This window comes from Micromys minutus (assembly GCF_963924665.1).
Source record: "Micromys minutus genome assembly, chromosome: 32".
In the NCBI taxonomy this organism is placed as follows: domain Eukaryota; kingdom Metazoa; phylum Chordata; class Mammalia; order Rodentia; family Muridae; genus Micromys; species Micromys minutus.
Window position 1 is genome coordinate 7,172,480 of NC_137967.1, and position 27,954 is coordinate 7,200,433.

Sequence of the window (27,954 nt, forward strand, 5' to 3'; positions counted from 1 at the left end):
TCTAAGGGCCCATAGGCTCAGGAAGGAAATTGCTTCTGGGTGTTTGTCTCTTTGCAGATAGGTAGTGAGTTCTGACTGCAGTGACCCTATTCTGTCTCCATGAGCTCTGGTTGGAGAGCTCATGCAAGCTTATCTGCAGGCTCAGTTTTGTGAAGGCAAGCCCTGAGTCTTGATAGCAGTCACTCTCCCCTATTCTTAATTTCTTCATCTATGTTAATTGAGAGTTTTGCTGGAGATAGTTGCCTGGGCTGGCATTTGTATTCTTTTAGGGTCTGTATGACATATTCTCAGTATCGTCTAGTTTTCAGTCTCTGTTGAAGAGTCTAGTGTGATTCTGATAGGTCTGCATTCATGAGTTACTTGACTTGTTTCCCTTAATGCTTTTTATATTCCTTCTTTTTTTTTGTGCATTTGGTGTTCTGACTCTTATGTGAAAAAGACAATTTATTTTTGGATAGAATCTATTTGAAATTCTTTAGGCTTATTTTATGTTTGTGTGCATCTCTTTTTTTAGGTTAGTGAAGTTTTCTTCAGTAATTTTCTTGATGATATTTACTGTCCATTTAGTTGGGAACATTCACTTTCTTCTATACATATTATCCTCAGTTTTGATCTTCTGTTTGTGTTCTGGATTTCCTGGATACCTTGGGTTAGAACCTTTTTGCATCTAGTATTTTCTTTGACTGCTGTATCAATGTTTTCTATGGTATCTTCTGCCCTGAGATTCTTTCTTCGACCTCTTGTTTTGGTGATGCTTCTGTCCATGACTGATGATATCTTTCCTAGGTTTTCTAACTCTAGGGCTGTCTCACTTTGTGATTTCTTTATTGTTTATATTTCCATTTTTACATCCTGGATGATTTTGTTCAATTTCTTCACCTGGATGGTTGTTCTTTTCCCTGTATTCTCTGTGGGTTTGGTGTAGTCCTGTATTCCTCTATGTGTTCTGTGAGTGAGTGAGTGTGTGTGTGTGTGTGTGTGTGTGTGTGTGTGTGTGTGTGTGTTCTCTTGTTCTCTTCAAGGGCTTCTAACCTTTTACCTGTGTATTTCTGTATTTCTTCAAAGGAGTTATTTATGGCCATCTAAAACCCCTCTAAGATCATCATGAGTTGTGATTTTAAATCAGAATCTGGCTTTCCTCGTGTACTGGGGTATCCAGGAGTTGCTGATCCTGGAATAACTGGGTTGTGATGATGCTGTGAGCCTTGATTTCTGTTGCTTAGGTTCTTTGACTTGCCTCACACCATCTATTCACCTCTGGTGTTAACTGGTGTTGCTGATTCTGACAGTGGCTTGTCCCCTCTGTACTCCTGTGTGTCATCACTACTGGAGGACCAGCTCTCTCCCAACAGGTTCTGGGTAAAGAGAGCTGTGGTACTGGTTCAGCTCAGTGCACAAACATTAACTAGAGGAGATCTATCCCAAAATGATTTTTGATTCCTGTGTTCTGAAGGTTTAAGGCAGGTCCCTCAGAGCAGAATTGGTGGTCTTACCTGTGCTCTGAGGTGTGTCTGCACTTCTAGGAAGCAAGCTCTCTCCCAGCAAAATCTGGCTACACAGAGCTGTATTACTGTGTCAGCTCGGGGTTCAACTTGAAACCAGAAGGAACCTGTCTCAGAATGCTCCTTTGTACCTGTGTCCTGAATGTCTGGGTGGGTTCTTCTTAGGCCAGAAATTTGAACAGAAGTGGTCTCTCCTGTGTTTTCACATGTGTTAGCACTCCTGAAAGACCAGCTTTATCCTACTTGGGTCTGGGTACAAAGACCTGTAGCACAGGTTCAGCTCCAGGCATAGTCAGAAACCAGAAGGTTCCTGTCCAGACTGTATTTCAGGTACTGTGTTCTGAGGTCTCCAGATGGGCCCCTCAGAGCCGAAGTGGTGGTCTTCCTTTTCTTTGAAGTTGGTGGCATTCCTCGAAGACCAGCTTTTCTCAGCATGGTCTGTATACAGAGAACTGTAGCACAGGGTCTGCACTTCCTGTTTTCCAAGCTTGCATACACCACCCTCAGAGCTCATGGTAGAGACACAGAACCACTTGCAAGGGGACATAAAACCACTTGCACTTTGTGGGCTTCAGAATCCTCACTCTCTTCTATACCTATTATCCTTACTTTTGATCTCATTTGTCCTGGATTTCCGGGATGTTTTGGGTTAGAAGCTTTTTACACAAGTCCAATACTAGTTCATTCAGAGTTAAAGAAACAAAACAAGTGATAGAACATCAAAACGACATGTTGATATGGCAATGTTTCTTTTTTAATAACCCAATGACAGTACTATAATACATGCAGAGAATAGTATTATCCATTATTGTCAGAGATAAAATTAAGGTAGTTATTTTGGTTCATATTTGTATCCAAGCACTTTAGAGGCAGAGGTCTCAAAATCTCTATCTCTTTCTTACCAGTCTGCCATATATTTGGAATCCAAACCATCCATATGTTATATAAAGACACTACCTGAAAATACATTAACGTCAAGTACAAAAATAGGCCCATTTTTCTTACTATGACTTAACACAGTCCTTAAAATATTGCAGAGTTGACACAAACTTATAGAAAATTATGGATAACAAAAGGAGAACATGTACTCTGATCTTCATTGGGAATATTAATCTACTGATACTTCATGATAAAACCCTGTTTCATCTATATCAAAAATATGGAAAATATTCTTCAAATCATTAATTAAATTTAAAGAACCTTAATTTTATAATAGAACACTACTTACTGGCACTACTGCCCACAGTGAGATGGGCATTCCCATTTCAACTACCAATTAAGAGAATGCTTCAAAGTTATGAGAACAGGTAGTGTTGGATGAAAAAATGTTTCAAAATTCCCTCCGTCTGTCCACAGTACTTAGTGCCAAATTGAAAATAATTACCCAAAAATATCATGTTGCAATTTCTGTAAATTTTGCACACAGCTCACTATCACCTCTTTTTCCTGAGTTAGTAGGTGTTCAGGAACTATTTAGCATTATTCAGTTTATTTCCAATATTCACGTGGTCATTAAACAAAGGACAAGTGAACTGTCCATCAGTTACTGTACATGAAAAAAGCTTATTGAACTCAAAATGTGCTAATTTAAAACATAAAAGAAATAGCTAAAACTCAATATCCACACGTGTCTAATTTCGTTCTCAGATGCCATCCTCGGTGTGCAGTGCAGATTGTAGTCCTGGATACAAAAGAATCTGGAAGGAAGGAATGGCAGCCTGCTGTTTTGTTTGCAGCCCTTGTAGTGAAAATGAAATTTCTAATGAGACAAGTGAGTGTTTGCTGCTCTGATAAATCCTGCAAATATATATTCCTCTTGTGCTACACTGAGATAATGAAGTATAAGATATATATCTTTTCTAATTTACTAGTTATATAGATACATACCTATATATATATATATATATATTTATGTAATTGAGAGAGAGAGCATGAACGAAATTTTGTCAAAAACATACAAACACACATACCTTGTTTCTTACCCTACATACACACTGACTCTTTTTGAATTAATGGAAGATTAATTCACAAGAAATACTTTAAAAAATAAAACTGCTATTTTAGGCAATTCTACACAAGATTTTCCCAATAATTAACCTATTATAAAACTACATATATTATCTATTTATTCACAATATAATAAAAAGAATTAATTTAGTGTTATTTCATGAATATCTCTGTCCAACCAAAAATTATGGTAACATGTAAATATAGGAGCCTCTAAAAACCAAAACTATTATACAGTATCTTAACTAATCATGAGACTGCTAGGTATTAGACCTACGTACTCTGTAAGATTAATACAGAAGAGTAAATAAAGTGTTTGCAAATTTATGAGAAACTGCTAAGTATGTTTTATTCAGAGGACTATGTTCAAAGCCAGATGTGATCTGAATCCAGGATGTAGAGGGCAAGAGTTGACCCATGACGTAGAATACACAAAGAGAATCATATCAGCATGTTACATACCACTCCCATATTAAAATAATTATTTAGGGTTTACAAAATGCAGAAAGTTTATAATCAACTTTTCATTCATTTTGCCCTTCATTCCATGTAATGAATGAAAGTTCTTAGAAGACATGTCGTGCCTATGCAATGGTTCAACAGTTGAATCATTCCTTGCTAAGGTTTACATTCTAAGCTTTTTCCCAAGGTGCATTGAACCAAGCAACCTACTCAGGAGATGTCTTTTGAAGTGATGAATTCGAATACATACTATGCTCAAAAATAATTTTTTAAACTACACTGAAATTGTTTTATATGTAAAAAATTAATTAATAGTTACATTGATGGATTCCACAAAAATTACCTAATATATTTTATTACAGTAATTGCTTACATATGTTGGATGGTAACACATGTTGGGAACACATACGAGCAATTAATACCCCTGTATGTACATTTGCATGCACTTGTGAGACACCTAACAGGGCTGATGGGTCTGAACTCAGGTTCTCTTAGAGCAGAATGTTCTATTCATACCTAATCCAACTTCTTAGTCTTTTAGACAACTTATCAAATAATAGGTCTCCACAAATGCACTATTATAGATAAGAATTCTGAAAACCAACAAAGCACATCAGCATTTGCTGAAATGACATAAATATGAAGTGAAACTACAATCAGTTCATATTCTGACCATGATCAGGATGACAGCTTAGGAAAGGGGTACCATTGCTTAAACAAACCATCTGGGTTACCACTCTTGCTGGAGAATTCCTTCTGTTTCTTATTCTGTTTGTCAATACTGACTTCATCTCTGAGTGCATTCACAGACACTGAGTCCCTTAGGAATGGAGATGAGGCAAGGATGAAAGTGCTCAGCACTCCAAATGAAGAATCGAGGTGAAGGACTTCTTACTACAAATTATCTACAGAGGTCCTTTTCCAGTTCAGTGCTAACATTACTGCATCTCATGAAAAATTACAAGAACTTTTGTTTACTTACTGCATGATGAGGATATTCTTAGGGCTCATTTCTTTAATGTTTTCTACTTTTCAAATATTAATTTTATATTCTCTAATTTTCTACCTTTTTCCAATAACTTATGATAGGAAATTGTAAATTCAATAATTCAATTGTTATACTTACATAAACAAACACATATATGCAGCCTGCCTGCTCAATTTAGTGTCTTTTCTATGTTATAGAGATTGAGCTACTAAATTCTCTAATACCTATTACAGGTCTTGTCCCAGTGGAGTCAGAGTCTCCACATGTCACAGGGACTGAAATAATAGGAAAGTCAGTGATCTAAGGAAACGGTGGAGGCTTTTGTATTTATAAACTGTACCCAACTGCATTGTGGTTATGAATGTATCTTCTCTGACTTCAATAATCTGCTTGATATGAAATTAGAACCAACACATGCTTCAGAAAACTTTGCATTCTGATAACATAATAAATGATATAATCAACAAATTAAATAGATAAATAATTGCTTGGTTTGATTTTCTCATAAATCCTTATGACCATTAAAAATTTAAAACAATACTGTGAAATAATGTCTTTCAAATGTATTCTCATTATTAAAGAACCATTGCAAGCCTTCTCTCAACACCCTCACTTGAAATACCTTGCCGATAAAATTCCTAAAGCAGCACTAACTAAACTTTCCTTTGCACATCAGATATGGATCAGTGTGTGAATTGTCCAGAAGGCCACTATGCCAACACACAACACAACAAATGCCTTCAGAAAGATGTGATCTTTCTAAGCTATGAAGACCCCTTGGGGATGGCTCTTGCCTTACTAGCCTTCTGTCTCTCTGCATTCACAGCTCTGGTACTTTGGGTCTTTGTGAAGCACCATGACACTCCTATTGTAAAGGCCAATAACAGAATCCTCAGCTACCTATTGCTCGTGTCACTCATGTGCTGTTTTCTGTGTTCATTTTTCTTCATTGGCCATCCTAACAGAGTAACCTGTATCTTACAGCAAATCACCTTTGGCATTGTATTCACTGTGGCTGTTTCCACAGTTCTGGCCAAAACAGTAACTGTGATTCTGGCATTCAAAATCACAGACCCAGGAAGGAAGTTGAGAAACTTCCTGGTATCAGGGACTCCCAACTACATTATTCCCATATGTTCCCTATTTCAGTGTATTCTGTGTACAATCTGGATAGCACTTTCTCCTCCCTTTGTTGATACTGATGAACACTCTGAGCATGGCCACATCATCATTGTGTGCAACAAGGGCTCAGTTACTGCATTCTACTTTGTCCTGGGATACTTGGCCTGCCTGGCCCTTGGAAGCTTCACTGTGGCTTTCTTGGCCAAGAATCTGCCTGACACATTCAACGAAGCCAAGTTCTTGACCTTCAGCATGCTAGTGTTCTGCAGTGTCTGGGTCACCTTCCTTCCTGTCTACCATAGCACCAAGGGCAAGGTCATGGTTGCTGTGGAGATCTTCTCCATCTTGGCTTCTAGTGCAGGGATGCTTGGATGCATCTTTGTACCCAAGATCTACATCATTTTAGTGAGACCAGACAGAAATTGTATACAAAAGATCAGGAAGAAATCATATTTCTGAACAAATATTTCAGGAATTCTGTCAAATGTAACGTTAGTATGTACCCACCAAATATTGGGATACAGTGCACGTATCTAGTTTACAATCCCTCTCACTGGATCCTCTAATGATGTCTAGAAATATCATATCTGCTGATCTTGTGTGCACTGTCCATAAAATCTTACACTCATTCACGTGTTTAGTGTCCTCTGGGAGAAATAAAATTCTAAAATTATTTTTTTACAACTTTATTTAAAGAAGAGAGATACATGTACAGATTTTTTAAAGCATTTGGCAATACTTTTAGAGATTTGGTAACATGCATTGAAATCCCACTAGTTAGCCTAAGCATAAAGTACATGTAGAACAGAATGTAACATGAAAACAGTCAGAGTCTTCATGGTGTGTATAGATTAAACATAATAATCCTTGAATACCAAAAGTTGCCACAGTGCTATTTTCCTAGTTCTTGTGCTATTCATAATTTAAGGTCTAGGTGAACCACACTCTGAGCGGGTACTATACACTTATTTTTTTTTCCTGAGAAGGTCTGAGGCTTTCACTATTTGGCCTTTGTTATTCTTGAGCTTAATATGGCCTGATTTCAGTGGCTAGTATCCAATTATCAGTGACTGCATATTACATCTGTTCTTTTGTGCCTGGGTTATCTCACTCAGGATGATATTCTCTAGATGCATTCATTTTCCTAGTAATTTCATGAAGTCATTATTTTTAATAGCTGAGTAGTACTCTATTCTGTAAATATACCACAATCTCTTTATCCATTCATCTATTGAAGGACATCTTGTTTCTTTTGTGGACCAGAATAGAAGATCCCGAAATGAATCCTCATACATATGGTCACTTGATTTTTGAGAAAGGACCTAAAAATATACAATATAAAAAGTACAGTCTCTTCAACAAATTTTGTTAGCTCAACTTGCAATCAGCATGCATAAGAATCAAAATAGACCCTTTCCTATATCTCCTTGTACAAAGCCCAAATGCAAGTGGATCAAAGATCTCCACTTAAAACCAACTACACTGAAACTATTAGAAGAGAAAGTGGGGAAAACCTTAGAACACATAGGCACAGGGGAAATTTTCATGAACCAATGGCTTGTTCTCTAAGACCACGGATCAAGAAATTGGACTTAATGAGATTGCAAATTCTCAAATTATTATTACACTTTTAGTCATCATGTTGCTTTCATGGAGATTTTCCCTCCTAGTAATTTTCAAAAAAGGTGATATAGCTGTTAAATCTATGAGCTCTTATAGAAAGTAGGTTCCAGGTAGACCTGGCTTATCATAAAAACCATATCTCAAATCAATCAATAAATCAGATAAACCAAAGAATCAACAAAGATGAAATCAGAACACATTCACTGGCTTCCAGTAGGAGTACATACATGACAAAATACTGTCTGGTTTATCGGCTGCTCTTCAAAATATTGGCCCATTGTCTAAGGAGGAAAGATTCTTTTTAAGCTCCCACATACTAAAATATTATATCCAACTATGGACAGAAGCTGGGGACACCTAGAGTCGAATTAGGTGATAATTGGTAGAAGGTAAGGAGGAGGGTGTCCTTAGGCGAGGACCTGCTGTCCCAACTAACCTCGACAGCCAAGAGTTCTCAGACACCGAGACAGCCAGTAAGCATGTACCAGCTGATATGAGGCCCCTGACACATGTGCAGCATGAGACTTCCTCATCGGCTTCAGTGAGAGAAGACACACCTAATCTCCTAGAGACTTGATCCCCAAGAGATTGGGAAAGTCTGAGGTTTGGAGAGAAGAGATGTCCTCTTGGAGATGGGAGAGGAAGTAAGGATTGAAGTAGGGGATGTGGAAGAGTCAGGCCGTGAACCATTAGGGGAATAACAATCAGACTATAAAATATATATTAAAGAATAATAAAATAAAATAAGCTTGTAGATAATTCAACCTGCTATTATACTGTAGTTCTGGATGGTATTGGTAAAACGACTGATATTTGACAAATCCAGATTTTTCTCATAGACTGCCCTCAGTGTGCCCAGCCAGTGGCACAGATTCATTCCAGTGTGAACTTGCACTGAGATGCAAACCTGAGGCACTGGCTCTGCAACCACTCCATCAACACCCAGAGATAGCCCAGCGCCCTGAGCTCAGAAACACACAATCACAGAGAAAGCTCAATTCCCAGATGAGAAAACACACTCAGTATCACTGGACTTCTGACACACTCCACGGCACAGTTGAGGCCACAAAATGTTCACCAACACTCAGCATAGCTGGGACCCCCACAGGATCCATGGACACACAAACCCTCACACAGCCAGAGGTATGAGTCCCTTCTAACTTCCACCTGGGCCCAGAGAAAACCTAGAGCTCCCACTCCCCACCCACTCTTACAACACTAGAGAAAGCTTTACTCTCAGGAGATCAGATAAAACAGAATCTCAGGAACTTCTTTACAGCAGAATATTGGGATCCCAGAGACAGCTTGACTCCCAGGAACTCTAATACACAGATCTCAGAATCACGGGATAGAAGAATCACAGAATCAGAGACAGCTGCACTCTGAGTAGATCTTATACATCCAGCATCACAAAGGGGTCAGGCTCCTGAGACAGTAAGGCTAGATAAAACCAGATATAACCTGATGTGAGAGGCAAGCACAAACACCGAAGCTACAGAAACAATGGCTACTTAGCATAATCAGAACCCAGTTCTCAGCTACAGCAAGACCTGGATACCACATCATAACACAAAAGTCAAGATTCAGGTTTATATTCACGTCTTAGGATAATGACAGAGGACTTTAATAAGGATATAAATAATTCTGTTAAAGAAATAAAACGCAGGTAAATACATTTACAGGTCAAAGCTCTTAAAGAGGAAACACAAAAATCCCTAAATGAATTAAAAGAAAACACAGCCAAACAGTTAATGGAATTGAACAAAACCATTCAGGTTATAAAATTAGCAATAGAAACAATAAAGAAATCACCAAGGGAGACAACCCTGGAGATTGAAAACCGAGGAAAGATATCAGAAGTCATAGATTCAAACATCAACAAGAGTATACAAGAGATAAATGGGAGCATCTCAGGTACAGAAGACACCACAGAAAACATTGACACAACAGTCAGAGAAAATGCAGGTTGCAAACAGCGTTTTTAATCCCTGGACTGCCTGGTATCCTTTGGAAACTTCTGCTTTATTGGGCAGCCAAGCATTGGAACACAGGTGAGGTCACTAAGTGCTGGGTCACTGAAGTTTCTGCCTCCCAGTGTAACCAGAGGGCGTTTCCATGGAAATAATGGATCAGAAAATAACTGATGGCCCTGGATGAACTCCCAATTACCCAGAAATCACTCAAACAACCAAAGAAAAACAAAACAAACAAAAAGACAATAGGCGTCTCCCCTTTCACCCGAATGAGGTGTAAAAACCCATCAAGTTCTCCCAGTTCATTGGACACTGTACCTTTTACCAGAACCCAGAAACCAAAAGGAGCTTAGTGCTTTTCTCCAAGTCTGCAGTTCATTCGAGTGCATTTCCCAGAGACCCTCGATCAGGTGGGTCAGCCCACCTTTCGATTATCCAGAAAAAAAGTCGATTTGGGCCAGTTATCTCCTCATGTGCCTCCCTGTTACTCTTGTGTTTTACAGGAAAAACAAACTCAGCTGTTTTGGTGCAAATTTAAAGTAACCGTTTATTAAATATTAACTACTGACCAAGAGATGGATCTGGGTCAGAAAAATCCCCAGAAGTTCCCAGATAGAATAACCTGCAGTCACGTGTTGCATGGATTTAGGCTATAATTAATTTAGCCACCGAACTTTCCCATAAGGGGTTGTTGCTTCAAAGAACTACAATTCCCGGCATTCCTGGAAATTACCTTGTTGCTGGGCCGGTGTTGCTTACAAGTTAATTTGGGAACAACGCAGAAAAGATCAGTTTACATTACATAACCAACCACACTTTCACAGGCTATGGGGTGGGAGTGACTAACTAGTGAAGTAAAGGGAGTTCAAACCAGCTCTGGTTTCCCCTACTTAGTGAGCACAGGGTCACTGTTCATGAAGGGGAGGAGCAGGCGGCTGAGCAGCCTGAGCTGAGGAGGTGGGTTCTTCTCAGTGCTGGATGGAAGACAGACAGTAGGCTATTGCAAGACAGGCCCAAGTGCTACCGAAATGCAAACCTCTGTGTATCTCAAAAAGGTCTGGTACAAACTGGAAGACCTGAACAGGAATCACTTTGCTCACTCTAACCCTTAGGGAGGCGCTCATTTAACTCAAGACTCAATGGCTAAAAGGGGCCATGAGCAGGAACTGTCAGTCAGAATAGGAGGCGGGATCTTCCGGTTGCCTAGCTGCAGCTTAAGCACTGTAGGGTAGCAGAACAAGTTTGAAAAGTTGTGTTTCCCTGAGCCCTACTGCCCAGTGCTGTGAGGGAAGCTCTGGCGAGCTCCTAATTCAGGACATGGTGAGTGCAGGGTCATTGCCTGCAGAAGGAGGGAGCAAGCACGTGTGCAGAGGGAGCTGGTATGGTGGGGTCCCAGGGTCTGTGAGCTGTGGCCAGAAGTGGCAGCCTGTCCCTTGCCTTTTTGTCCTGATTAATCCCTGAACCCAGCAGTGGGCTCTGAATAACTTCCCTATGAGGGCAGCATCTGCTCAGAGCATCTTGCACAGAGACTTGTGTGTAGAAACACCCTTAGCAGGATGTCAGTTTCAGAGAGGCCTCATTTCTCTTCTAAAAGTTACTACTAACCCCACTGTCATTTAACCTTTAGGTGTAAGACTGATCTGCAGTTAATTTTGGAGAGGCTGTAAAAGGCATCTCATGTGGGTAGCACTCCAGGATTAAACTGTGGGGTAGAAGAGTTGGGTTGATGGTGTCAAGGATTTACCATTCCTCAGGAGATAGTTAGCAACACCAAGTAGAACTTAGCTGAGGGAGGAACGCCTCCTAAACACCCCACAGATAAGCCATATGTCAGCCAGACCTGTTAGAGGTTAGGATGCTAGGATACATATATTTGTTCAGTAGGACTGTCCAGAAAGTTTGCTCCAAATCATAAGAAAGGAGACTGCTCTGATTTACAACCAGCAACTAGGCCCTTCCTCATATCAAAGAACCAGCCTCTAACATCAGCAAGGTTATAATTTAAATTCAATGGCTAAGCATATTGGCCTTTGAATCTATTGGCTAGCAAGCATGTGACAGGCCATGGGACCAGAGGGTCAGGTGACTATCAGTCAGTTCATTCTGGGGCTTTTCAAGAATGTTCCTGCTTCTTCCAAGAACTGTGGGTGGAGAATGGAACTTGGCTTAGCTTTGACCTAAGGCAGTAGGTGTAAGGCTGGTGAAAGCCCCTAGGGTCCTTTAATGTAAGAATATTCATTTTCTGTGTTTTTATGTATGTAGGTAATTTCCTCTGGCTGGGTTTTTAGTTCACACATTGTATAGGGCTGTGCTTGTTGTTTCTTAGTTTTCTTTTTGTTGTTTGTTTTGTTTCTGCTGCAGCTTTTAATATTCCTGTTGTTGTTCTGTATCCTTGGTGTTTTATTATTATGTGGTAAGGGGATTTTCTTTTATGGTCAAATATATTTGATATTTTGCATGCATCTTATACCTTGATAGACATTTTCTTCATTAAGTTATAAATATTTTTGTTTATGATATTGTTGAAATGTTTCTGGACCTCTGAGCTGATATCCTTCTCTTTCCTCTATTCCTATAATTCATTTTTTTTTTTTTTGGTTTTGGTTTTGATATTTGGTTTCATCTTCATATAATGTCTCAAAGTTTCTGGATGTTTTGTGCCAGTAAAATTTGTATATTTAACATTTTCTTTTACTAATCCATTTTTCTGTTTTATCTTCAAGGCCTGAAGTTCCCATTGGCATCTCTACTTAGTGGGTGAACCTTACCTCTGTCATTTCTCCTAAACTCCTTCAGATTCTGTTTTATCAGATCTGTGTCCATTTTTAGTTCTTCAGCAGTTTTATGGGGTTCATTCAACGTTTGTTTGCTTTTCCTGGCTTTATTTTAGTGTGATAGGATAGCTTGGCTCTGTTGGTGACCTATTTCCCTGTGCTGTTGTCTAGGCATCTGAGGTGATTATAGGTGTAGATGCTGAATTCTGGCTTGGGCTTGTTTGGGTGAGAGTTTTATTCCTCTGTTTATATTTGCTGTCTGGGTTTCAGAGACTGTGTTGGCTGAATGTTGCCACTTATATAGACCTACCTCGCTGTTGTGATAGCTGGTGTTGGAGAGTGGGAGAAAAGGAGTCCATGGAGAGATAATCTTGGCAATCCACAGGAGCTGAAGACAAAAATGAAGCTGACTCTCTTGTTCTCTAGTCAGTACTAGGAACAGCAGAACTGCAGGGAGCCTTTTATTCTTTTAATTAATTTATTTCTTATATATAACTACACTGTAGTTTTCTTCAGACAGACCACAATGGGGCATCATATCTTATTGCTGATGGCTGTGGGCCACCATGTGGTTGAACTCAGGACCTGTGGAAGAACTGTCAGTGCTCTTAACCGCTGAGCCATCTCTTCAGGAAAGCTTTCAATCTGTTGGGTCAGTTGCCCTGCATGCCACAGAGCCCCGGGAGGTCTTCAACTGTGGATGATCAGTTGCCCTTTGTACAGAGGATCTCCTGGGATGCCTTCAAGCTGTGATGTCTTTGGGGTACAGACAAGCTGGCATCATTTCTCAGTTGCCCTCTGTGCAGTAGATGTCCTAGGATATCTCAGGCTGTGGTGTCTGATGCCCCTGAGTATAGTGGAACTCCTGGGATGCCTCAGGATATGGTATCTTCAGAAGAGCAGACTAGCTAGCAATCTGTCCCAGCAGAAAGGCTCAGGAAGAAGGGGAGTGGTATTTGGTGGTTTTAGGGTGGTGGAGGTGATGGGTCCTGAATCCACTAGGCTCCCAAAACAGCTGTGGGACAGGGACAGTTTTGAAATGTGTGAATGTTTTAAGGAAATCTCTCCAATAAGAATATCCCTCTACCCACCATATATTATCTACTCCGGACAAAAGAAAGAATCGAGGTGCATGAGGTGAGTGATGGTCTGCAAATTCTCTGATTTTGATTTTTGACTATAATCCTGTGGTTTTTGTTGTTGTTGTTAAAGGACTATTGTGTTTATAGGCCTACCTTTGTGTCTCCTTTTATCAGTGGTGTCCTATATGTTATGTTGTTTTACTAACTACAATTTAATTATAATATTGTTTCTTTGAAAAACCGATAGACCTTTACCTATTTCTGTTCTTTGAAAGTTTGCAATATTGTGTTATTAGTTTTGGTTGGTTCAGGCACTTTCTGCAGAGAAAGATTTAGTTTATTCTTCTTGATTCTAAAGGCTTTACTGTTCTTTGGTCTTGGGACATCTATGTTTTTCAGTCACCACAGCCTTCAATGTTTCCGTTTTTGCTATTGAAATCGTTGATATTCTCAAAACATTGGTTTGATTCTTTTAAAAAACGTTTTTAAACATATTTTGTCTCTTTGTCCCAATTAGCTTCAATTGTCAACATTTTGTCTGAAGGAGCCTCAGTTGAAGGTGTATCCCCATCAGAATGACTGGTTGCTGTGTTTGTGAGAGCTTGTGTTGACTGGTGATGGATGTGGAAAGGCTCTTCCACTGTGGGTGGAAATATCTCTAAGTGGTCTTGGTCTGGATTATACAGATTCCTGAGCATGAGGCAGTGACCAAAGCAGAGAGAAAGCCAGATAACAACGTCTGCCTGCGGTTTTGGTTCCTTCATTTTGTAGCTTGAATTTTTATCTTAAGCTCCCAAAGTGATGAACTGTGATCTGATGGAAATCAGCCAAATGAACCTATTTATTACAAGAGCTGTTTATGGTTTCAGGATCTAATCACAACATCAGAGACTCAAATTAGGACAAAAATGTAGCTGAACAGTGATTTGTTCCTGGACAAATGTAGAAATTAGGTCAAAGGCAAGTTGAACATGGAGTTTACTTGGCTGTTCTTCATGACCTGGATAGTTGGAGACTTGATGGAATGGTCCTTGCTGGATCCATCTCAGAAGGGACTTTACAAGGATATGACGCTGGAGATCTACCAGAACCTCGGAGCTATAGGTAAAACTCAATTTTTATTTATTGAGATTTAAGATAAGGTGGGAGAACAACTGTTTTTTGTTGTTGTTGTTGATTTGTCTGAGGTTTTTGTTTATTTATTTATTTTATTTATTTATTTATTTATTTATTTATTTTGGTTATTGGTTTCTTCCTCCATTCTTGAATGGGAATGTAGAAGAATGAGGTGAATAAAGCTGGTAAGGTTCCAGGATTAACTGAAGATAATGTGTTATTGACTAATTTTCCATATTATATGTTTTAGGCTCCTATTGAAAAGACCCCAATATTTTTTTTAACAACTTTATTTTACAAAACAAAGATAAATGTACAGATTTTAAACATTTTTTGCTTAAAATTATACTTTTTTGTCAGTACTGTTTTTTCAGACATTAAAATAATTTTTACATAAAACCATGTGAATATATTTTTTTTAGTCAGTACTTGATTTTTTTCAAGGGCTTGACAGTATGCATTGAAAACCTAATAGTTACAATAAGCGTAAAGTACATGCAAAACAAAACGCAACATGGAAATAGTCAGTCTTCTTGTTTGTAAGTATATGTATATTTTTTTTTTGTTTTCTTTATTTCTTGGACTTCATACAGTCTGTGAGTTGTTTCTGGGGGAGTGTAAGCCTCTGGGGTTAGCATCCCACTATCAGTGACTGCATATTATGTCTGTTATTTTGTGACTGGGTTATCTCACTCAGGATGATATTCTCTAGATGCAGCCATTTTCTTAAGAATTTGGTTAAGTCATTGTTTCTGGTGGCTGAGTAGTATTCCATTGTGTATATGTACCACAATTTTTGTATCCATTCATCTTCTGAAGGACATCTGGGTTCCTTCCAGCTTCTGGCTATTATAAATAGAGCCGCTATGAACATTGTGGTGCATATATCTTTGTTGTGTATTAAAGTGTTTCTGGGGTATATGCCCAGAAGTGGAATAGCTGGGTCTTCAGGTAGTACTATATCCAATTTTCTGAGGTATCGCCAGACAGATTTCCAGAGTGGTTGTATTAGCTTTCAACCCCACCAACAGTGGAGAAGTGTTCCTCTTTCTCCGCAGCCTCGCCACCATCTGCTGTCATCTGAGTTTTGGATCTTGGCCAATCTGACTGGTGTGAGGTGGAATCTCAGGGTTGTTTTGATTTGCATTTCCCTGATGGCTAAGGATGTCGAGCACTTCCTCAGATGTTTCTCAGCCATTCGGTGTTCCTCAACTGAAAACATTTTGTTTAGCTCTGTACCCCATTTTTTAATAGGGTTATTTGATTCTCTGGTGTCTAGCTTTTTGAGTTCCTTGTACACCTTGGATATTAGGCCTCTATCTGATGTGGTGTTGGTAAAGATCTTTTCCCATTCTGTTGGTTGCCGTTTTGTTTTCTTGACGATATCTTTAGCCTTACAGAAACTTTGCAATCTCATTAAGTCCCATTTGTTAATCTTTGACCTTAGAGCTTGAGCCATTGGTGTTTTGTTCAGGAAATTTTCTCCTGTACCTATGTGTTCTAAGGTTTTCCCTACTTTCTCATCTAATAGTTTCAGTGTATTTATGTGGAGATCTTTGATCCACTTACACTTGAGCATTGTACAAGGAGATAAGAACGGGTCTATTTTCATTCTTTTGCATGCTGAGTGCCAGTTGGACCAGCACCATTTGTTGAATTGGCTGTCCTTTTTCCATTGAATGTTTACTGCTCCTTTGTCAAAAATCAGGTGACCATATACATGAGGGCTCATTTCTGGATCTTCTATTCTATTCCATTGATCCACATGCCTATTTCTGTACTAGTACCATGCAGTTTTCAGCACAATTGCCTTGTAATATAGCTTGAGGTCAGGGATAGTGATTCCCGCAGATGTTATTTTGTTGTTGAGGATGGATTTCGCTATTCTAGGTCTTTTGTTATTCCATATAAAATTGCACATTGATCTTTCCAATTCCATGAAGAACTGGGTTGGAATTTTGATGGGGATTGCATGGAATCTGTAGATTGCATTTGGTAGGATGGCCATTTTTAAGATGTTGATTTTTCCAATCCATGAGCATGGGAGATCTTTCCATTTTCTGAGATCCTCCTCAATTTCTTTCTTTAGAGGTTTGAAGTTCTTGTCATACAAAGACCCCAATATTAAAGAACATTGTCAAAGTGATAGAAGACATGGCAGGTAATTCTTTGTGAAACCTAATTCAAATGTGCTTCTGAAGTAAATTTAATGTGTTCTAAAAGATTTAAAGATCAGCAACATTTAAATATTCACAGCTTTAGGTGTTTTGATGACTACTAAATTCTCAGGAAGCCATGGACCTCGATGTCAGGTAGCTGATTTGTGTTTGCAAGGCATTCCTCCATGACAGTATTGAACAGATACAACTATTTGAATCATATCACCTTTAGAACTACACTGTAGAACAGCCTTTTCAATCACCCTCATACCATTCAGATATTGTAAAGTGTATACACACTGAATAGGTGATATGTGTATGTCCAAAGCCTTCCAATAAGGAAATAGTCCATAGGAAAGCTGCTGTTGCTCATACACTTGTCCAAATTTGCTAAGGTCAGTGAGAGGGGAAGTTTGTGAGAGTGAAGAACGTTGTTGGGGAGAAACCTTAATCTCTACAGTTCATGTCTGAGGAACAAAATCGAGCTGTGTGAATACAAGGTGGAAACCCTTTATTTGTTAATTTTTAATAGGTATATCATAAGTCTTCCTGGATACAGGCCATATTAGCACAGGGACATTGAAAGAAGCAGAGAATCTCCTTTTCTTTGAGCAACTAGATGTTATATGGTAGTCCACACATCTAGGAGACTTTCTGAATGTGATACAAGTTTCTAACCACATTGTTTTTCAACTACATTTGGAATACAGTCACAGATTTTTCCTGTAGAAAATGCATATGAGCATTTGAGTGTGGATATTCTTTTGTCCTTCCCTTTTCAAATGCAGTATGACTCAAAGTGTAAGAAAATTTATGAACATAAATAGAGTGTTAAATCTGTAAATTTTTGTAGATTTCTTTAAATATTTAGAAAGCTTAATTTAGAAAATGTCTGGTATAAATGTGAGCCATGTAATAAATGCTGTAACCATCACAGGTATCTCTAAGGATGGAGAACAACCCCCAGTGAAGGGAACACCAAGACTGTAAACAATGTGATAAACCCTTAAGATCTAATTCTCCTTAAGAATTAGACCAAAATATTAAAATTAATTCACTCAGATTAAAAAGATCCATGAGTGTAATGAATGTGATAAAACTTTTACATTTTCCAATTATCATTGCAGGCATGAAAGAAGTCATGCTGGAGAGAAACGCTACGAAAATGCACAGTGTGATAATGCCTTCACATATCACAGTCACTTTCAAAAGCATGATAGATTTTATACTGGAGAGAAGCCCTCTGAAGGCTTTCAGCAGAGTGAAGCCCTTGCATGTCACAGCAGTGTCCAAATACATGAAAGAACAGATGCTGGAGAGAAACCCTACAAATGTAATGAATGTGATAAAGCCTTTGCACAACACCAGTATCTTCCTATCCATGAAAGAACACATTCTGGAGAGAAACCCTATGAATGTCATCATTTGCACATAAGTGTACTCTGTACTTACGTAAAAGAACTCATACTGGAGAAAAACGTTATGAATATAATCAATGTGTTAAAGCCTTTGCACGGTGCCAGTATCTTCAAACATATAAATTAATACATACTGGAGAGAAACCCTTCAAATGTAATCAGTGTGATAAAGCCTATACATGACTGAGTTATCTCACTTTCACAGGCTTTAGGGGGGTGCCTAGTGAGTGAATTAAAGGGACTTCAAACAATATCTGGTTTCCCTGACTTAGTGAGTTCAGAGTCACGGTTCACGAAGGGGAGGAGCAGGCGGCTGAGCAGCCTGAGCTGAGGAGGTGGGTTCTTCTCAGTACTGGATGGGAAGACAGACTGTAGGCTATTGCAAGACAGGTCCAACTGCTACCGAAATGCAAACCTCTGTGTCTCTCGAAAAGGTCTGCTACAGTACTGGAAGCCATGACCTGGAATCACTATGCTCACTCTACCCTTAGGGAGGCGCTCATGTAACTCAAGAATCAGTGGCCAATCAGGGCTTTGAGGTGGATCTGTCAGTCAGAATAGGAGGCGGGATCATCCGGGTGCCTATCTGCAGCTTTATCACTGTAGTGTAGCAGAGCAAGTGTGAAAAGTTCTGTTTTGATCAGAGATCCAGGGACACAGGCCTAGTGAGACCACACTGTGAGTAGCTGCATCTCAGAGAGGTCTGGGCCAAGCTTGCAGAAAGTGTGCCACCCCCTCCCCCACCCCCCCCCACCCCCGAGTGGTTCAGGTGAGCAGGAACTTTGCTGTAGGGACTCTGTTGCCACCCAGAGGGCCCAGGCTTGCAGAACAAAAGCTCAGGCCATTTGGCACTGGGTACAGTGGACATCCAGGGATGCAGGCCTGGTCAGACCGCCTTGAGAGTAGGCAGGACATGGAGAGTTCTGGGCCGAGTGCAGGGAAAGCGCCCCCGCCCCAAATTGGTTCAAAGGAGCAGGAACTCTGCCATAGAAACTCGATTTCTAACCAGGGGGTTATGCATGCAGAAAAAAGGCTCAGGACATTTGACAACGGGAACAGCCGAGATCCAGGGACACAGGCCAGGTACACAAGAGAAACTGGAAACAATCACTGACAATAAGAACTCGTATAAGCACAGACAACAACATGGCAAGAGGAAAGTGAAAGAACATACACAATAGAAACCAAGACAATGTGGCAACGCCACAACCCAGCTCTACCATCACAACAAACAGCAGAATGCCAAACACTCCCGAAAAAGAAGACTCAGATGAGACATACCTCAAGATTATGACAGAGATCCTTAAGTAAGAACGGGAGGAAAAGCATAAAGAAATAGAAGCTTTTAAAAAGGAAACAAGAAAAACACAAAAAGAAATCAAAGAACTAGCGGAATATAAAACCAAAGAGATGAAGGAATTGAAGAAAGAATTTAAAATGGAAATGGGAACAATAAAGAAAACACTAAAAGAGACAACTCTGGAGGTAGAAAACCTAAAAAAAAAATCAGTAGTCACAGATGGAAGCATCTCCAACAGACTACAAGAGATGGAAGAGAGACTCTCAGGGGCCGAAGAGAACACAAAAAACACAGACAAAACAGTCAGAGAGGATGCAAAAGCCAAAAAGCTCCTAACCCAAAATATCCAGGAGGTCCAAGATACAATGAGACTACCAAACCTAAGCATAATAGAAATAGAAGTGGTTGAAGAATATCAACTAAGAGGCACAGAATATATCTTCAACAAAATCGTAGAAGAAAACTTCCCTACTCTTAAGAATGAGATTAACATGAGCTTGAAACAAGCTTACAGAACTCCAAATAGAGTGGACCAGAAAATAAATTCCTCCAGACACATAACAGTCAAAATGCCAAGTCCCCAAAGCAAAGAAAGAATACTAAAAGCAGTAAGGGAAAAAGATCATGTAACGTATAAAGGCAGAATAATCAGAATCACACCCAATTTCTCAACAGAGACTATGAAAGCTAGAAGAGACTGGACAGACATCATGCAGACCCTAAGAGAACAAAAGTGAATTATTGGTGGAAGACACAATACAAAGAGGGAAACTACATCCTAGTAAAAACAAGAAAATACCTAAGCAAGAAAACCAATAGAAGAAAGACACACAGGCACAATTCTACTTCTAAAAGCAAAAATAGCAGGAAATAGCAACCACTATTCCTTACTATCTGTTAATATAAATGGACTTGATTCGCCAATAAAAAGATATAGGCTATCAGACTGGATATATAAACAGAATCCAGCATATTGCTGCGTACAAAACAACTCATCTCAGAGACAAAGACAGACACTATCTCAGAGTTAAAGTTTGGTAAAAAAAAAAAAAAAAAAAAAAAAAAAAGACTTCCAAGCAAACGTCCCCAAGAAACAAGCTGGAGTGGCCATTCTAATATCAAATAAAGTAATTAAAAAAGAGAAGAAAGGACACTTTTTACGAATTACAGGAAAAATTTTTCAAGAGAAACTCTCAATCCTTAACATATATGCTCCAAATACAAGAGCGCCCATATTCATAAAAGAAACACTAGTGAAGCCCAAAAAATGCATTGCACCCTACACAATAATAGTGGGAGACCTTCACATCCCACACTCATCAACAGATAGATCATGGAAATTCAAACTGAAAAAGGAGACAGTAAATCTATCAGAGGTTATAAAACAATTGGAATTAACAGACATCTACAGAACATATCATCCTAAAAGAAAATAATACACCTTCTTTGCAGCACCTCACAGTACCTTCTCCAAAATTGACCATATAATCGGTCACAAAACAAGCCTCAATAGACATAAGAAGATTAAAATACTCCCATGCATCCTATCAGATCACCATGGTCTAAGGCTTGTCTTTAATAACAACAAGGACAACACAAAGCTCATATACACATGGAAACTAAACAATGCTCTATTAAACTATAGCAGAGTCAAAGAAAAATAAGGAAAGAAATTAAGGATTTTCTAGAATTTAGTGAAAATGAAAACATAACATACCCAAACCTATGAAATGAAAATGAAAACATAACATTCCCAAACAGGGAAACTCATAGCTGTGAGTGCTTCCAAAAAGAAACTGGAAAGAGCATCACTAGCAACTTGACAGCACAGTTGAAATCTCTAGAACAAAAGGAAGAAAATACACCAAAGAGGAGTAGAGGATAAGAAATAATCAAATGTGGAGCAGAAACTGACCAAATAGTAACAAAAAGAACCATTTAAAGAATCAAGAAAACCAAGAGCTGGTTCCTTGAGAAAATTAACAATACTGACAAATTTTTAGCCAGACTAACTAGAGGGCCAAGAGATAGTATCCAAATTAAAAAATTCAGAAATGACAATGAAGACATAATAATAAACTAAGGAGATTTAAGAAATCATCAGATCCTACTACAAAAGCCTATACTCAACAAAGCTGGAAAATCTGGAGGAAATGGATGAATTCCTAGACAGATACAAGATCCTAAAGTTAAACCAGGACCAAGAAAACCATCTAAATAATCCCATAACACATAAAGATATAGAAGTAGTCATCGAAAGCCTCCAAACCAAAAAAAGCACAGGTCCAGATGCGTTCAGAATTCTATCAGACATTTATTGACAACCTAATGCCAATACTCTCCAAAATATCCCACAAAATAGAGTCACATAGAACACTACCTAACTCATTTTTCGAGGCCACAATAATCCTAGTTCCTAAACCACACAAAGACCCTGCAAGAAAAGAGAACTTCAGACCAATCTCACTTATGAACATTGATGCAAGAATACTCAACAAAATCCTTGTAAACCAAATCCAAGAACACATCAAAATGATCATTCACCATGATCAAGTAGGCTTCATTCCTGGGATGCAGGGGTGGTTTAATATTCAGAAACCCATCAACGTAATCTACCATATAAACAAACTCAATGAAAAAAACCACATGGTCATCTCACTAGATGCTGAGAAAGCATTTGGCAAAATTCAACACCCATTCATGTTCAAAGTTTTGGAAAGAACAGGAATCCAAGGCCCACATCTAAACATAATAAAAGCAATATGCAGCAAACCAATAGCCAACATCAAACTTAACAGTGTGAAAATTGAAGCAATCCCATTAAAATCAGGGACTAGACAAGGCTGCCCACTTCCCCCAATTCAACATAGTATTGAAAGTCCTGGCTGGAGCAATTAGAGAGCAAAAGGAAATTAAAGGGATACAAATTAAAAAGGAAGAATAAAAACATCAGTGTTTGCTGATGACATGATAGTGTATGTAAGTGATCCTAAAAATTCCACCAGAGAACTACTGCAGCTGATAAACAAGTTAAGGAAATTGGCTGGATATAAACTTAACTGAAACAAATCAGTAGCCTTCCTTTACTCAAAGGATGAACATATGGGGAAAGAAATTAGGGGAAAATGTCCTTTACAATAGTCGCAAACAATATAAAATACCTTGGTATGACTCTAACTAAGTAAATGAAGGGCCAGTATGACAAAAACTTCAAATCTCTAAAAAAGGAAATCGAGGAAGAGCTCAGAAAATGGAAAGGTCTCCCATACTCATGGAATGGAATGATCAATATTATAAAAATGGTCATCTTAGCCAAAGCTGTCTACAAATTCAATGCAATCCCCATCAAAATTCCAACACAATTCTTCATAGTGTTGGAAAGAGCAATGTGCAGTTTCATCTGGAATAACCAAATACCTAAAATAGCGAAATCCATCCTCAACAACAAGAAAACATCTGCGGGCATCACCATACCTGACCTCAAGCTATATTACAAGGCAATTGTGCTGAAAACTGCATGGTACTGGTACAGAGATAGGCACATGGAATATAGAATAGAATAGAAGACCCAGAAAATAGTTGTCCCATATATAGTCAGTTGACTTTTGACAAAGGAGCTGTAAACATTCAATGGAAAAAGGACAGCCTCTTTATCAAATGGTTTTGGTCCAACTGGTACTCAGCCTGCAGAAGAAAGAAAATAGCCCCTTTCTTATCTCCTTGTACAAAGTTCAAGTTCAAGTGGAACAAAGATCTTCACATTAAACCAGGCACACTGAAACTATTAGAAGAGAAAGTAGGGAAACCCTTAGAACACATAGGCACAGGAGAAAAATTTCTGAACAAGACACCAGTGGCTCAAGCTCTAAGGTCAAAGATTAACAAATGGGACTTAATGAGATTGCAAAGTTTCTGTAAGGCTAAGGACATTGCCAAGAAAACAAAATGGCAGCCAACGATATGGGAAAAGATCTTTACCAACTCCACATCAAATAGAGGCCTAATATGCAAGGTATACAATGAAATCAATAAGTTAGATTTTTTAGTAGGATCTGATTATTTCTTGAATTTCCTTAGTTTCAGTTGTTATGTTTCCATTTCCTTTCTGATTTTTTTTAATTAGGCTCATTCCTAAACACAGTAAAAGCAATATACAAGTATCACATTAAATGGTTATAAACTTGAACAAATACCTATAAAATTAGGCATTAGATAAGGCTGCACAATTTCTTACTACCTATTCAACAGAGGGCTGGAAGCCCTAGCCAGTGCAATCAGACAGCAAAAGAAGTCAAAGATATACAAATTGGAAAGGAAGAAGGCAAAATAAAACTATTTGCAGATGATATGATAGTATACTAAAGTGGTCCCAAAATTTCCACAATTGACCTTCAGCTGATAAACAACTTCAGGAAAGTGGCTGAATACCTAAATAACTCAAACAAATAAGTAGCCACCTTCTACTTAAAGGATAAAAAGGCGAAGAAAATATTAGAGACCCCACATCATTCACAATAACTGAAAAGAATATAAAATACCTTGGTGTGACCCAAACCAAGGAAGTGAACAATCTGTATGACAAGAATTTTGAATCTCTGAAGGAAGAAATTGAAGAAGACCTCAGAAGGTGAAAAGATCTCCCATGCTCATGGGATGGCAGCATCAACATTTTAAAAATGGACACCTCGCCTATGGCAATCTACATATTCAATGCAGTTCTGATCAAAATCCCAACTGAATTCTTTACAGAGTTAGAAAGATCAATTTGTATATTCATTTAGAATAATGAAAAACCTAGGATTGCAAAAGCTATTCCCAACAATAAAAATACTTCCATGGGAATCACCATACTGGACCTCAAGCAGTATTACAGATCAATGGTAATAAAAACTGCATGGCACCTTATGAAATGCAAGGCTTTTGTAAGATAAAGGACACTGTCAAATATACAAAATGGCAAAAAACAGATTGGGAAAAGATCTTTACTGATTTTATATCTAATACAATATAAAAAATAACTCAGAAAATTAGACTCTAGAGAATTTAGTACTGATTTCAAAATCGGCGTAAGAGCTGAAAAAAAAAATTCTCCAGTGAGGAATATCGAATGGCTAAGCATCACATAAAGAAATGCTCAACATCCCACACCATCAGAGAAATGCACACCCAAACAACCATGAGATACCACCTCACACCAGTCAGAAACAAAGATCAGAAACTCAGGTGACAACAGATGTTGATAAGGATGTGCAGAAGAGATACACTCCTCGACTCTTTGAGGGGTTGTAATCTGGTACAACCACTCTGGAAATCAGTCTGGCAGTTCCTCAGAAAATTGACACAGTACTACCCGAGGACACAACCATATCACACCTGGGCATATACCAAAAGAATCTCCAAAACCTAAGAAGGACTCATGTTCCATCATGTTTATAGCAGCCTTATTTAAAATATCCTGTAGCTGGAAAGAACCATGATGTCTTTCAACATAGGAATAGATATAGAATTTGTGGTACATTTACTCAATGGAGTATTACTCAGCTCTTAGAAACAATGACATCGTGTAAGTCATAGGCAAATGGATGAAACTTTTAGCTAATCATACTGTGTGAGGTAAGGCAGTCACAATAGAACATTGATTGTATACAAGAACTAATAAGCAAATACTAGAAAAAAAGTTCAGGATACCCAACAAACAATTCATTGAACTTGTGAAGCTCAAAAAGAAGAAAGGCCAGAAGCTAGATGCCTCTGTACTTTTAAGAAGGGAGAATAAAAACACTCATGAAAGGAAATACTGGGACAAATACAGGAGCTGATTGGAGAAAGGATCATATAAAGACTGCCTCACATGGGGATACATCCCATATGAAGCCACTAATCCCATGCATTATTGCTGATGCCAAGTAGTACTTACTGCTAGAACTCTGATATGAATGCTTCCTCGAGGCTCTTCAAGAGCAAAACTGATATATTTGAGGATTTTTGCAGCTAACCATGGAACTGAACGCAAGGACTCCAATGAAGAAGCTACAGAAATGACTGAAGGAGCTCAAAGGTTCTGCAACCCCATGGGAAGAACAAACTTACTAACTACCCAAACCCACCACAGCTCCCAGGGACTAAAACATTAACCAGTGAGTTCAAATGGAGAAACCCTAGCCCCAGGTGCATATGCAGCATAGGATAGCATTCATGGCATCTATGGAAGGAGAGAAATTTGGTCCAGAGAAGGTTCCTATTCCAGTATAGAGGAAACCAAGGTGCTGTGAAGAGAGAGTGTAGTTGAGAGAGGGAGGGCTTTTATGGAGGTAATATGATGATGAAGGGGGAGGTGGGATTGGGGGAGAGAGTATAACATGTGAAATGTAAATACAGAGAATATTAAATAAAATAATGCAAAAAATAAAGTAAGTCCTACTTGAAGCTAGACTTCAAGCAACATCTGTCCCTTTGAGTGGTGCTGCTTTTCAGCTCCCATTGTTAACAGCAGAGTGCAAGTGATTTCCTCTCTAACCTAAATATACCTTCCTTCTGGATGAGTCAGTTGCCATTCATCTACTTGTTTTATACCTCCAAGAATTCTACTTTTGTCTCATTTCCTTAACCTTTAATCTTTCTTGGCATTTTAACTAACTTCTTGCATATTTACTACAATCAAGAGGAAATAGATTGCATTTATTTCAATAAATCCTTCCCAAATTAAAAACAAACAAGACCCATCACTTCTGCAATGTACAATGAGCAAAAACTATGAAGGAAAACAAAGATAATGAAGAATGGATGGGTCAGTGCATGTGATTAAATTAAAAAAAAAAAAGCCTGAGGATTAGAGAGGAAGATCATGGTTTGGAATCCAAATGTTAGTATTACTTTCTCATTAGTGTTGAAGGTAGAGTCTCTGAGAGTAAACCACCAACTAAAGGGGGGGGGATCTTTATATGTAGCCTTATCTTTCATATCTACTGAAAGGGGAACCCTCAGTCCTGTGAAGGCTCATTGGATGCAGGGTAGAGAAATGCTATGGTGCTAAGGCAGGAATAGGTGGGCAGATAGGGGAGCAATTCATAGAGGTCAAGGAAAGGGGGATGGAGTGTTTTTGGAGAAGAAAATGTGAACAAGATTAAATCCAAGATGTTATTAAATTAAAAGCAATAGAATGAAAGAGAAAAATTACACAGCGTGGCATTATGTCTGGATCTTGTTGAATCTTTTCCACACAATCTTTATCATGCAAATTAACTGTGGATCTGTTAAGAACTGTATTGTATAATTTTGGATAAAACAGAATTAAATATATTTCTAAATTGGTCTGTTTGTTGATTCTCAAAATACTAGAAGCACAGGCCTCAATTAATCTGTTCATGTGACTCTTGTGACAGAGTCCAAACACTATATAATCACTCCCTGACTATAAACATGTTCTACCTTTCTCTGATTTGTACTTTTTAATACAATTTGCTGTGTATCTTGAGATCCTCTGATTGTACTTTTTCTGAATGTCTCATAAGAATCATCTGATATAATCCACTGACATCATATCTCATTGTGTTCACATAATCACCTCGTTGAAATATCCCAAGGGCCAAATTTGAACAAAAGGGCTTCCTTCCAGGCATTCAAAATCATGAGTGATGTCACAGAGCCTGAGAAGATTTTATCCTTCTAAGTATCTACCTACTCTTGTTTATTACATGGGCTGTGGGTACCAGTTGCAGAGCCGCAGGGAAGAAAGTGTTTTAATATTTCTCCAGAGCTCAGGAGCAATCTGAAAAACAAATGAATCATGAGTATGCAAAAAACATTTTCTTTGCCCAGAGAAATAAAATCTGTTAGAAATTTGACGTGCTGATATGCATAGCACTTCAAGATCTCTTCTGCACAGATTTCAGACAGGAAAATATGTTCATTTTGCTGATAGTCTTATTTCTCCTCAACATTCCACTTCTGATGGCAAATGTCATTGATCCCAGGTGCTTTTGGAGAATAACTTTGAATGAGGTCAAGGATAAGGACTTGGGAACAACTTGTTCCTTCATCCTTGGAGCAGGTCAGAAGTCTATGGAGAAAGAAATTTTTAACCAGACTCTGAATGTCCTGTAAGTTCATTTATATTATTCCTTGTAAATGAATATTTTCTGAGTGCTCTGAAGATGAAGATTAGGCAAATCCTTGAATCTTCCCTCTTATAGAAACAAGCTTAATTCTTTTACACATTCTATCCTACCTTCTTCTTTTTATTAATGCAATATAAGGTTTGCTTTTCTTAGTTGGCACGTGACCTAAAACCTAGAAGCTAAGGTATACAGGACTATATACATTGATCCTTCACATAAAGCCCTCCTCATAACAGTTTATGTTGCACTCTAGACAGTAATGACTTACTGAAATTGGTCACATAATTTTTCCTGTACAGGTTACTGCATCT

At 38.5% G+C, this 27,954-nt stretch overlaps 2 protein-coding genes across 2 annotated transcripts in view; one reads left to right on the top strand and one right to left on the bottom strand.

Annotated features, from left to right (window-relative positions):
* LOC308413593 (vomeronasal type-2 receptor 116-like) overlaps positions 1 to 27,954 on the bottom strand; it is a gene marked incomplete at both ends in the record, with an annotated part of 711,488 nt that overhangs the window by 288,368 nt on the left and 395,166 nt on the right. The gene's annotated exons all lie outside the window — the stretch shown is intronic.
* LOC308413999 (uncharacterized protein) overlaps positions 1 to 27,954 on the top strand; it is a gene marked incomplete at both ends in the record, with an annotated part of 50,050 nt that overhangs the window by 9,804 nt on the left and 12,292 nt on the right. The window contains 5 exons of the mRNA XM_080909166.1: positions 3,150 to 3,273; positions 5,636 to 6,531; positions 14,480 to 14,637; positions 17,936 to 18,069; positions 27,412 to 27,625. Coding sequence (XP_080765292.1) covers positions 3,150 to 3,273; positions 5,636 to 6,531; positions 14,480 to 14,637; positions 17,936 to 18,069; positions 27,412 to 27,625 — 1,526 coding nt within the window. The remainder of the gene's footprint in view (positions 1 to 3,149; positions 3,274 to 5,635; positions 6,532 to 14,479; positions 14,638 to 17,935; positions 18,070 to 27,411; positions 27,626 to 27,954) is intronic.